Here is a 12025-nt window from a genome sequence, read left to right as displayed (position 1 = left end):
ACACAGACTGACTCTCTTTTGCCCCCCCCTGTCTGAAAAAACCCACACACTTCTTGACTGAGAAGAATATTGCATAATTAGTGTGTGATGCTCTGACATGTATTCATGATTTTTAATCTAAACTGAAGCCACTCTGGACTGCTCATCCACAAAGCTGCCTCTTAGACTGATTCAAAGCCACTGGTGCTCTAAATCTAAATCGGTGTCGGATTAACAAAGCAAAAGGTCGCGTTCAGTTCACAAAAACAGACAAACACAGACACTTTTCCACCACATTTTGGGGCAAAAGTCTTCCCAGTACGGTTCACTGGACAGGTACCAAAGGAAGAGGAAAGATTTAGCTCTAAAAACACAGAAAATTGTGAGACTGACAGAGACAAAATGTGTGTCTAGGGGGTAGTGTTGGGGTGTGGAGGACATAAAATCAAGTCCATTCTGTGTCATGTCCTTAGGATTTCATTGCTTATTTATAAGTTGTTATACAGGGGAGGATAGGGTGGTGAATGAAAAATTCAGACAAGAGGCATGGCCTTTTCTCCTTTTAGAAATCACAAGATTTTACACACTGTCCGCTAATGGCTCCTGCGCGCAGTCGTGTGTAAGAGGAGGGAGAGATTTGTGGAGGATGGCTACTTCTCCTCATCTCTAACACAGCAATGAGATAGAAAACGTTGCATTAATGATTTTCACAATGTCACAGCAAATACAGTACATCAGCTACTGCTAATCAATGTAACAGAGAAGAAGGTCGTTCTTTTGACTATAGTTTGAGAAATGTGCTCCTTGTGATGTGCTACCAACCAGCAGGCTTGTCATAGTATAGCACAGGTGTTACTAATAACATTATTGATAGCTCCGTCAAGTGTCCCGCAGCATGCCAAGACCCTGTTTATTTGCTTAGTAACTGAGTTGACAGTACAAGGTTCACATGTATTTAATAAAAAAATCTTAGAGATTGACATAGACATAGAAAGTTAGGATCTATTCACTGGCATTTTGAGCAAACGTCATCAACTGAGGAAGACCATGAGATGGGGTTTGAATCTCTGGAAAAAGTATAGTAAGTGAACTTTGAGTTAAAGGGGCACTCTGCTGATTTTGCACATAAAAGTCAGTTAACTAGTAATGTGTACTTGCTGAAAACTGTTCTATAGCATCTTCTGTGGCTCTGGATTAAGTGCAAGAAAATCAAGTTAGACTTAAGACCTCAAGTTTTTGGTAGAAAAACTAGCAGCAGAAGTCTGAATGATTAGGGCATCAAACAAAACTATAAAATTGCAGTATGGGAACTGATCTTTTACAATAGCAGCAAAGAGCATAATATCTCTCTAAATCACTCTCTGGTAGTTCCGGTAGCAGAACACAGAAGTACCCTTTTAAGGGTTTTTTTCTGTCTATTGTTTCAAAATGAACTTTCATGCTCAACACAATTGTAATATTTTAGACTTGTGACAGGCTTAAGCCAATTTTATTGTAGTTCTTTTTATATCAACTGTTTGTTAAGCTTTTTGCACAGCATCCATCTTTTCATGATGAATTAGCAGGTATAAAACCACATTTCCACTCTACCACTGTTGACAGTCTCAAGGAACTTTGGAAGGGATCCATAAGAGGGAGAAGGTAGAAGAGGAGGCGGTGAGAAAAGTAATCTGAACAAGAAGAGAGCAAGGAATAGTGAGGAGAGTGAGAGGCTGAAACAGCAGGACAATAAAGAGGAAAGAAGGAGAAGAGGTAGGTAGCTTTGGTTTGTAATGTTAGTTGGAAAGCCTCCTATCTATCATGTTCATAATTCATGGTATCCCAGCTCGTCTGTACTCCTATCCACCGCTGGGGAGTTATGGCCAGAGACCATAAAATAGGAACACACACACACACACACACACACACACACACACACACACACACACACACACACACACACACACACACACACACACACACACACACACACCTACACACACACACACACACACACACACACACACACACACACACACACACACACACAGCACACAAACTCTCCACATGAACATACAACAGAATAAGGGAGGAGGAAGAAGAGATAGCAGAAGAATAGTGCCGAAGAGATGCAATGGACTGATAGAGTGTGAGAGTGTGAGCACAATCTTCTGCAGGCTGAGTGTGTGTGTGTGGGGTTCATAGATGAGGGGAATGACTCAAAGCATGTCATAAAACATCGATACACCTCTAAAGGCCACGCTACGAGCTCTGCTTACACTGGAGGCGATTATGCCTCTAAATAATTCACACAGCCTGCACAAGCACTTCTTCACACAAATACGGGACAAATACTTAGGCAGACAAATACAGAAATGCACATGAAGCTCATCAAAAACCTACTCTGAAAAATGTATAGGCCTAATGTTGTAGTGCACACGTGCAAACAGTCAGGCAGTTCACATATTTAAAGAACCAAACACTGACAATCAGCATTTTCGGATAAATACATTTTTTAGGTTTGGCTGGGGTAAAACCTACAGTAGAGGCTTGCAGAAGGAAATTGAGATGACATCAGACTCTGTAGAAGGCAAAGATTTTTTGACAAAATGTCAAATGTTTTCCTTCAAGTGTGTAAGTAGACAGATGAAGGCCACTAGTCCTCACTGAACCTGCCAGACAGCATTTAAAATGAGTTACAAAAAAAGCACCATCCCTGAAACTTCCTTATCATTTAACTCCTGCAACTTATTCTTCACTTTTTAAACGCCTCATGGCAGAACTTGGAATCAGAAATAATCGCTTGCCGTCCATAATTAAGTGTGAATTCAGGTGACTGTAAACAGAATAAATACATTTCCAGACAATTTGTCTTGTGCATGGGATACTGTGACAGTAATTACCTGTTACGGTACTTGTAATTACTATAGAAATAAGTGGGAGTTTGAATATATCCACATCAAAGGCAATCCATCATAATCTGAATGTTTTTTGATGTCTGAAGCAGTGCTGTTGTATTAATTACAACACAAAATGGGTATTCATGCCTGTGCCATAGACGCCTCAGTTTGATATCAGCTCCTCTACGCCTCCATCTGTCTGTATATTCTGTGGTATGTGCTTTTCTCATTCATTAGTTCTGACTCATTCTTCTAATAACTACCTCTACTTCCTCCGAAATAGTTTTCATTTGTTTTTTTATTGTAAGATTAGTCTTCTTTCCTCTCTGACTCAGTCTATTGTCAGGATAAAGCTTCCCATTTTCATCTTTTAGCTTTCCTGTACAATGACCTTTCATTGTGGATATCATGTCCTCGCTTCTAACTGTCAGGTTGGTTTATCATCACACTTAAGCATCCCATTCTTGTTTCTTACCCTTTCCATTCAAACATGTTTGCCGTCTTATCGCCTTGCTGCCTCAGGGCTGACTGGATCTGTGTGCAAACAGATTTTACCACTGTTGTTGTGGTTATAGATTTAACAGTCTTTACTGCATTCTTATTATTATAACATTTCATCTTAAAACACAAAAGAAAAACAAATTAGTAGGTTCACTGGTTTCATTTGTAGACATATTTACACCTGTAAGCTTTTGGAGAATACAACTATTGGCTGCTGCTGGGCAATACCTCTAATTTTCCTCTATGAGTTGATGAACAGATGTTGGCTCATCAACAACAAATAGCCAACTTATGCACCAAACAAAGCAGAAGTAGATTGCTGTTTTCAATCTAGGGCGAGACAGTCATTTTTCTTGCAAAGAGATATCCAAGCAGACTTGCAATATGCTGCTTTGATCAGTAAAACTAATGGTCCCACTTTCAATCCTGTCGTCTAGACAAATAATAAATCTCTATTTTCTACAAGATTGCTAGCAGGAAGTCGTCCAAGTCACTGTATAGCTTTCCTGTCTGTGGTGTGGTGTTCCAGCCAAAGCACATATGTCATCCAGCTGATATTTACCCTGCATTTAGCAGCTCACTAAATAACATAATCCAGGATGATGCACCATGGTTTTAGTTGAATCCACTGTTCAACATTTGGCAGCAAGTAGGAATATGGTCCTGTGGAATCCTGCCCAGAGAATATACATTCTCATTGCTATAAAATGTGATAAACGTTTCTATCAAATTTTAAATATGTAAATGGCTTGAATTGCGTGAATGACTTCCAAGGCTTGCCATTCAAAAACAAATGTGAAATTGAATTTAACCGCGAGAAATGTTGACTCAACAAAACAGATCAGAAAGATTTTCACACCATTTTATTAGCAACAATGTGTCTGTTAGTTATACATTAGAAACAAGGACAGAAACATTTCTGTTGTACTGTACTTAGTCTGAAAAAACAGCTGGATCATAAAATAAAGCAAGTAATTCAAATACTTTAAGGTAAAAGCAACACTGCATTTGAATATACACTTGTAATAATAATAATAATAACATATGTGTCTCATTATTCTTTATGGCACTGAATTTCCTGTGCAACTCTCACATAGTTTCAGTTTAAAAAATAAGGAAAGCATAGCAGTGTGTGTGTGTGTGTGTGTGTGTGTGTGTGTGTAGGTGTGTAGGTGTGTGTGTGCATGTCTATTATGTCTTAATGTATTTGCAGGAAAGCACATGTCACAAGAGGAAAAACTTAAATCAAAAATCACTCAAGGTTTCACCCTTTGGGAAAATAAATGAGCATGATTGCTGATAAAATCAACAGAAAGAGAGAGAGAGAGGAGGTACAACAGCATTTACCATCCATTTCGAGACAGAGAGGGCGAGGGGGTCGGGTCCAATCAGCTTCGAGCCTCTTGCAAGTCCACCGACATTTCCTCTTTTAAAATCAAGCTGTAAATAATTTCACTCATTAAATGTGTGTCCCTGTGTCCATAAAATCAGCCACTGCTCCTCCATTTAGAATATCAGCCCTCGAGCCAGGCTGGTCAGCGAAGCACAGAAAATAAAAACAATCCCAGGAAGGAACTCTCTGAGTACCTCAGAGCAAGAGCAAATATTCCTCAGTCCATTGAGTTGAAAGAGACTGCTGTGTATGTTATGGCCTGTTAAATATTTATAGATCTGCCTTCAGAGGTGAATGAATTTTCAGCTCATGAATCCATATATCAACAAATTAAAGACAACATAAAGAATGCAGTGAAGAGTCCACAAACTGAAACTGATGAACACATTGTAAAGTTGCTGTAAAAACGTTTCGCTCCTATGGCTGCCATCTACAACTTGAGCCTTCTTTATAGCAATAATCTGTAAAATAAACATTTACAAAAAAGCTGCAAACCTTTTTAGAGTTCGTCATACCATCTGGTCAGGTCCTTCCTTGCATTAACATGAATTTAGGGTAAAGTGGCACATGGAGACCAGTACACTCCCTTTACCCATTACAATAAATGTTTAAAGTGTTATTGCAACCCACCACTGGGTTCAGTACGGGGATGAAAAATTGTGTTTAATTATGGAGTAAGAATTCTGGTATAACAATTCATCAAATTATACGCACACACGCACACATGCATGCAAGCACACTCGCACAAATGCACACTAATGCAGCCCCCTTTGGCACCTATAGTCCCCCCTTGCCTGCAAGAAAGAAGAGGTCTATATCTGCTGAAGTTAGTATAGTGTTGTCATCAGATGCTCCTGTCAAACTGGAGACCTCTATGAAAAAACATGTGGAAAATAAGTAGGAATTTCCATCTTCTGTGAGCCCTTTACGTGTTAGAATATTATGGCCAAAGTTAAGTCTTTCTAAAATGTCTGTGGGTGTTAGCTAAAACACAAAGTCCCCCTTCTTCCCCTAAACTTTCCACTGGTGGTGACTGATATTTCATAATCTCTGTAATCTGTGGATGCAGGAACAGACAGATCATCCCATCATAGGAGACGGGAAACAGTGAACTTGTTCTAATCATGTTTTGTTTGTAGCAGCTATGGCAGAGAGAAAATCCCTGCCGATTATGTCATTTTGACATGGCGGGAATCCGTCTATCATTCAGGCCATGAGTAGAAGAGTTCAGGGGAAGTTAAGCTACACAAATTTCATCAAATCTTAAATTCAATTATTATTATTTTTTCAATAGAACTATTAAAACAAAACAAATTAAGAAGTTCTTGTTATTGATAATTTAACATTTTTTAAATATTTTCAATTCTATTTTGGCCCAAGTGTACAATAAGGTCCTGCACCTGAGCGTAGTACCTTTTAAAATCCTGTCCTGAGAGTCCTCCATTCTGCAAGACTAGACCAGACCAGACTAGATCACACCATACTAGAGTGGATTAAACTGGTCAAGATGAAGACAAACACAACCTGACTCAAGACCAATCCAGACTAGGCCATCCCAATCCATTAAAGCATAAACTACTTAAAGTTCCAAACTCGTCCAGCTAAACATCAGTGCTGATGCTACAGCTGCGCGTGAACATGTCCCTCATGGTGACTGACCGGGCAAGGTTTGGTTTGCGGTAGTCTGAAATGTTCACAGGCACTGGCAGGTCCAGATCCTGCTGCTGGATGCTGCGGTAGCTGATCCGGTCACCCCCGTTCCTCAACCCATCCGGCTGGTGGTGGACCTGTGGCTGAGGGGGCTGGAGGTAGAAAGGCAGCTCATAGTGTGTACAGGATGGACAGAAAGTCTGTGAACGTGTCAGTTTCCTGGCCAGCGGAGGGGTGGAGAAAAGGGCGGGGCCATTTGGAATGGCAGAGGCGGCGGCCGTCGCCGCCACAATGTTGTGATTGGAGTGGACCGGTGGGATGCGGGACGTAACAGCAAAGTCTGGCTCCTCCTCCTCCGACTCGGACTCCTCCTTCTTACAGCAATAATACTAGTAGTGGGACAGGAAGCAGGGTGGAAGATGGCAAAACATGAAGGAGAGCAGAGATGAGTGATGGTGTAGGGAAGGAGAAAAGCATACAATTAAATTAAAGAATAATAAAGACAAAGAGAAGAGAGTTAAGAGAAAGGGAAGAACATTTATGAAAATGCCAAATATCTGCATGGTCATAGTGTGAACAGTAAGGCAGAAAGATCAATGTTTTGTCAAATAAGTTTATATCTGCTACCTTGCCAATAAAATCTAGGTCATGTAGAACAATTTTCCAATTATTACAACCAGATAGCCAGAGGCTTTGTGCATATTGAATAGAGGGAAAGCCAAATAACATTCCATATAAAATAAATCTAGCCTGACTAACTGTAATGTACTGTACACATTAACAGCATCTCTACACGTATCTATTGATGTACTTCCATTAAAATTGCACACTATGTGCCGAATGTACGCATTCACTGAACAGTTTTCAGAGAGCCGATGTCTCTAAAAATCAAACCCTACTTCCCCATGAGGTGCTCCTCAACTCATATGAACCTAGGTGTTCATTTGTGTTCTCTCAGTAAAGCTGCACAAATTGCTCTATTACAGTATGATGTCAAAAAGGTTTATCATTACAAATACCAACATTTACAGTTTGTACCAACCTTTTTACAGACTACTTTTCAGTCAAGAATTTGTGGCTGCTATTTCTGGCCTTACTAATATGAAACCATAATGTGAGGATTACATCGATTTTTGCTGTCAAACACTGTAATCAGCTTGAAGAGGAAAGGAGCACGCACATTATTTCCACTCAACAATATTACCTTAGCTTCCAGTTGATCTTGGTAAATGTAATGCATCTGTATAGCACTTTCATCTCTTGCCTCTCATTCACCCATTCGCAGAAACATCCACATACCAATGACAGTGAGATACCATGCAAGTCCCAACAATTGTGCCCTACCAGCTGAGCCACAGCAGTTTTAAGATTTGCATCAAAATTGTATGTCTCGTACCTCTGTTCAGAGTCCCAATGAAATGACTGAATCCAAATGAACGACATTCATTTTGCAACAGTCTTATGGTAATATACCACATTTTTAGCACATTACATATTACTGTACACATTATGTTATAGATTATCTTATTATCATTTCAAGTCTTTAATATGTCATAGCATAATTTTGCTGTTTGTCATATCCAGTTTACCATAAAGAATTTTTAATGCTCCATTGCTGTGTATGCAGCAAAATGCACAGGGGATTAACGCAGTTTAATTTACAGTATATAATGTAAAACAAAAAGAAGCTCACTTGCTCAAATAGCAATCCACAAACTGCAGTAATGTTCCCCGGTGGTGTTATTAGTGTGATGTTCCAACCTAACTGGGGTTTGTCAGGCATGAAAACACAAAGCTGTTTTTTTTCCACCTGATTCCATTTTTATTTCGTTCTTTCCGAGTACAAACCATCTGACCGAGACCAGTGATCTGAATATAAGAGCACAACCCCAGAGAAAGATGGACAACATAATGACTTTTTAAAATTACCACAACGAGACAAAATGCTCTGTAGGAAATGAAACTGAAATCTGTACCACAACAAGCAAAAAAGCAAAACAGGATCAAAGGATGGGTTTTCATAAATGTTAAAAGTTTGAAGAGAAGATTGGGTTCAGACTGGAGACACACTGAGGCAGAAGTGCTGATGAAATGAAAAGTATTTAAACTTATATTTTCCAGTGCATATGACTTTTATTCCTCAGTGCTATAGCAATCTTGAACATTTTCTATACCACTGGTTCACTGCATTGACCTGAAGCTTTAGCTGTGATCTAATTTAATGGTTAGCAGGCTCTCAGCCCCGATGACCAGGATCAAAAACTAATTATATAGAATAGGTTTTTTTTTAGCCATGTGAGCATCATGCCCCCAGGAATGGAAATGTAACCACTTTAGTTTAGACTGAAGGTTAACGTTTGTGTTTGAGTTAAATGTTTCAAACTATTAGGTGGATTTCCATGACATTTAGCACCATCATTTACTCAAAATTTCAGTTTGTTTTATAGATTTATGAACAAATGCCCACAAAACTAAGCACATTCCCATCAGGCTCAAATCTTTGTGTTTGTGTGCTAATTAGCTACATTTAGGATGCTAACACAGTAAACTAAGATGGTGAACATGGATAACATGATACCTTCATAACACCAGAATGTTAGCATTGTTACTGTTATCATGTTAGCACGTTGATGTTAGCATTTAGCTAAAAGCGCCACTGTGCCTTACAACACTACAGAGCTATGGCTGTGCATGTGGATGCTTTCTCTTATATGTCAACCAATTTTTAAATCTGGCAAGAATCAGTTAGCTATATGTTCGTGTGGGATCTTAAAAACGACTTCACGACGATTCCAGAGACATTTGGTTTAAACCATGCTCCAAAGGAAGAAATGATTTATTAAAGGTGTAAATATCACCATTATAAAGCACTTAATCTTTTGGTTTTTGACATTCCATATACATGTAGCACCACGGCACCATAAACAGTTTAAATGGCTGTAAAGCAGTGGAAGAAGTAAAAAGAAAGCCCTAGTCTGATTTGATCCTTTGTGAGATTCACAAACACAGTTATAATGGATCAAATCAGCTATACTTTATATATTCTTATATATGCTTTTATGTGTGCTATACTCAGGAACTCACAGATTTGCAAGCTTTCAGAGGAAATAATGAATGTAACACAGGCTGAATGCAGCTGTGGCCTCACCTGCAGCCTACAGTAGCAAAGTACTGCGATGATAAGGAGTAATATTACTGTAGCTAGGATTCCACCAGTGATGACCACTGTCCCGGCTGTCATTCGAATGACTCTCCATCAACACCCTGCAGAAAGCAGGAAGAGGAAAGAATGCGGGGAGAGGAACAAAGATAAAAGAGAAGGGAAGAAATGAGGGAGGAGAAAGCACACAATTCATCAGTACAGTGTCTTCATTAAGTAGATTATAACTGTGTGTCATCTCAGTGGTGCTTATTGAATTATCCAGCAGTTAGGAGACATGTAATAGAATCATCCTACAAATACCGCTCATAAAATAGACGGGATCTCATACCTTAATGCACATAAAAAAGAAGTGCCTAGAGTGAGACTGAGGGAAAATAGCATTCAGCAGCAGAACAGTAATAAAGATGAGATGCAGAAATGACAGGAGGGAAAAAAGGTAAATGGATGGTGCAAGTGAGGAGAGTTGAAGCAACTGAGCAGGCAATAGAAACAAAGATGGAGTGAGCAGTGATTTGACATAAAGCGAGAGGGAGAAAGGAGGTCAAGATGAGCTGAGTAATGGGGATGGAAAAGGGATATGATGAATAGGTGTGAAATGAAGGGAAAAGATGATGGAGAGGAATAAGACAATGTTGTGAGAAATAGATTGGGAAAGGTGAAACATATACACAGAGCGTGCATGGAAATGTAGAGGAGAAGATGAGAGAAAGAGAATGATAAAGATGGGATGATGACAATGGAAAATTAGGGGTGATTGAATGACTTAAAAGATAGAGAGTGCGTGAGAGAATAAGTAATGAAGATGATGTATTTTCCTGATATCGGGGAAAACATCACAACAAGCCTATAGTTAAATGACAGTCAAAACAGATACATTTTTATGCATGCCACAGGATTCACAAATGCCTCATCTCAGCCTTTCTTTAGTGCTTACAACCTACCAAAAATATTTGTGAGCATCGGGTAAAGTCCAAGAATATTTCTTATTAGCAATTATGACCTATTAAGGGCATATTAATTTGCATGTGTTATGTGCTATATGCCACAAAATGTTGGATGAAATCTTTGGTCAGCGGTTACTTACTTGCACCTGATGCATCGATTGTCAGGAACGCAGCCAATATATGATCACTCTACCGTGTATCAAGTCAATGAATGTTTAGGGGGATGATCGTAAAGGACTTTTCAAAGTCACAATTAAACAGCATTTTGAGAGTATGACTTCTTTAATCAGACTCATCTCCTGATGGAACCTGAATTGTTTAAAACATGACCATGAAGTCTAAAGATATGCAAATCTTTGACTTTAAAGAAAGTGACAAACACCATTTTTATTATGCTGGTAACAATAAGCACAAAGAAAGGAAAACCACTACAGAAACAGAATCATGTTAGGTATATTGTGAAGCTGACAGAGGGAAAGATCATGACCTTTATTGCATCAATCAGTAGGAAATATCCATTTGGACAGCTATGGGTGACCTGTGAACTCTGGCCTTAAATCAGAGGTCACGATAAAGACAAATGGAGATGTTGACCCTGTGCTTTGAGTTAATTTTCATTAAGATCTGCAGAATCACGGTGAAGATATAATTTTACTGTTATGGTTTTGTCAAGTCAGGAAGTTGCTCTTTGTTACAGTTTGAACAGAGGGGAAATCTTGCCAACACAGTGGTTTTACATGTCTCATGGAGATAGAAGTGACGAGTGGGTGAATTCTGCAGTACGTCATAAGGAGATCTGAAGCAGTATGATTGACTTGAGACTGAACTGACCTCATTCTCAGTTCATTAGATCAATGCTTCCCTTTAATTACATCTTTTCAGTCTACAGCAGTTGGATTACCGGAAGACGCCTAGAGCCAAGATGCTTTAAATATTCATTTTGCTCTTGCAAGAAACGTACATTTATCACAAACATTGTAATGTCGTTCAAATAGTAAAAAGTAATTTCCTTTTCTTTTTCTTTTCTACAGGATTAGTAAGTATTTGAGGCTGCAATGTGACTGAGGAGTTTGATCCCAGCAGTGTGTCCATTGATCTCTTACCTGCTCACTCATTCTCTAATCTGCCACATAACAACAGATAAAGAGAACACCTTACATCCTGTATGAAGGATAAGCATTGTTGCATTCATCACATAGACATCATCAAAGGAATAGTTAGTCGGTAAGAGTTGGGTTGTGCTTGTGGTCACAATCAACCATAATACCATCACAGATTGTGAATTGTTGTACAAAGCAGGATGTGTATAGGACATGCAGCAACTGCACTGTTGCGTGGTTATTGCTACTGCAAAAATTGTACTTGTAAGCCCATAATTTACCTGGTGTGATGTGATTGTTATTGCTTGATTATGTTTATGTATTGTTATGATTTTCACACTCACACAAGCATGTCTTTAAAACTGTCTCAAAAGCTCAGCATGCTTTACACAGTATGACTTTACACATTACATTTA

General features: G+C 39.0%; 1 protein-coding gene across 1 annotated transcript; it reads right to left on the bottom strand.

Annotated features, from left to right (window-relative positions):
- Nucleotides 1–6353: 6353 nt before the first annotated feature.
- Nucleotides 6354–9643, bottom strand: fam163ba (family with sequence similarity 163 member B, genome duplicate a). The gene is made up of 2 exons (XM_062435071.1): nt 9551–9643; nt 6354–6791 (listed from the first exon to the last, which is right to left on the bottom strand). The coding sequence occupies exons 1-2, from the start codon at nt 9641–9643 to the stop codon at nt 6354–6356; spliced, it is 531 nt and encodes a 176-aa protein (XP_062291055.1).
- Between the last annotated feature and the right edge of the window lie 2382 nt (nt 9644–12025).

Source organism: Scomber scombrus, chromosome 15 (assembly GCF_963691925.1).
Source record: "Scomber scombrus chromosome 15, fScoSco1.1, whole genome shotgun sequence".
Classification (NCBI taxonomy): Eukaryota; Metazoa; Chordata; class Actinopteri; order Scombriformes; family Scombridae; genus Scomber; species Scomber scombrus.
The sequence above is the reverse complement of the archived record's forward strand: the minus strand, read 5'-3'. Positions and strand labels throughout refer to the sequence as shown.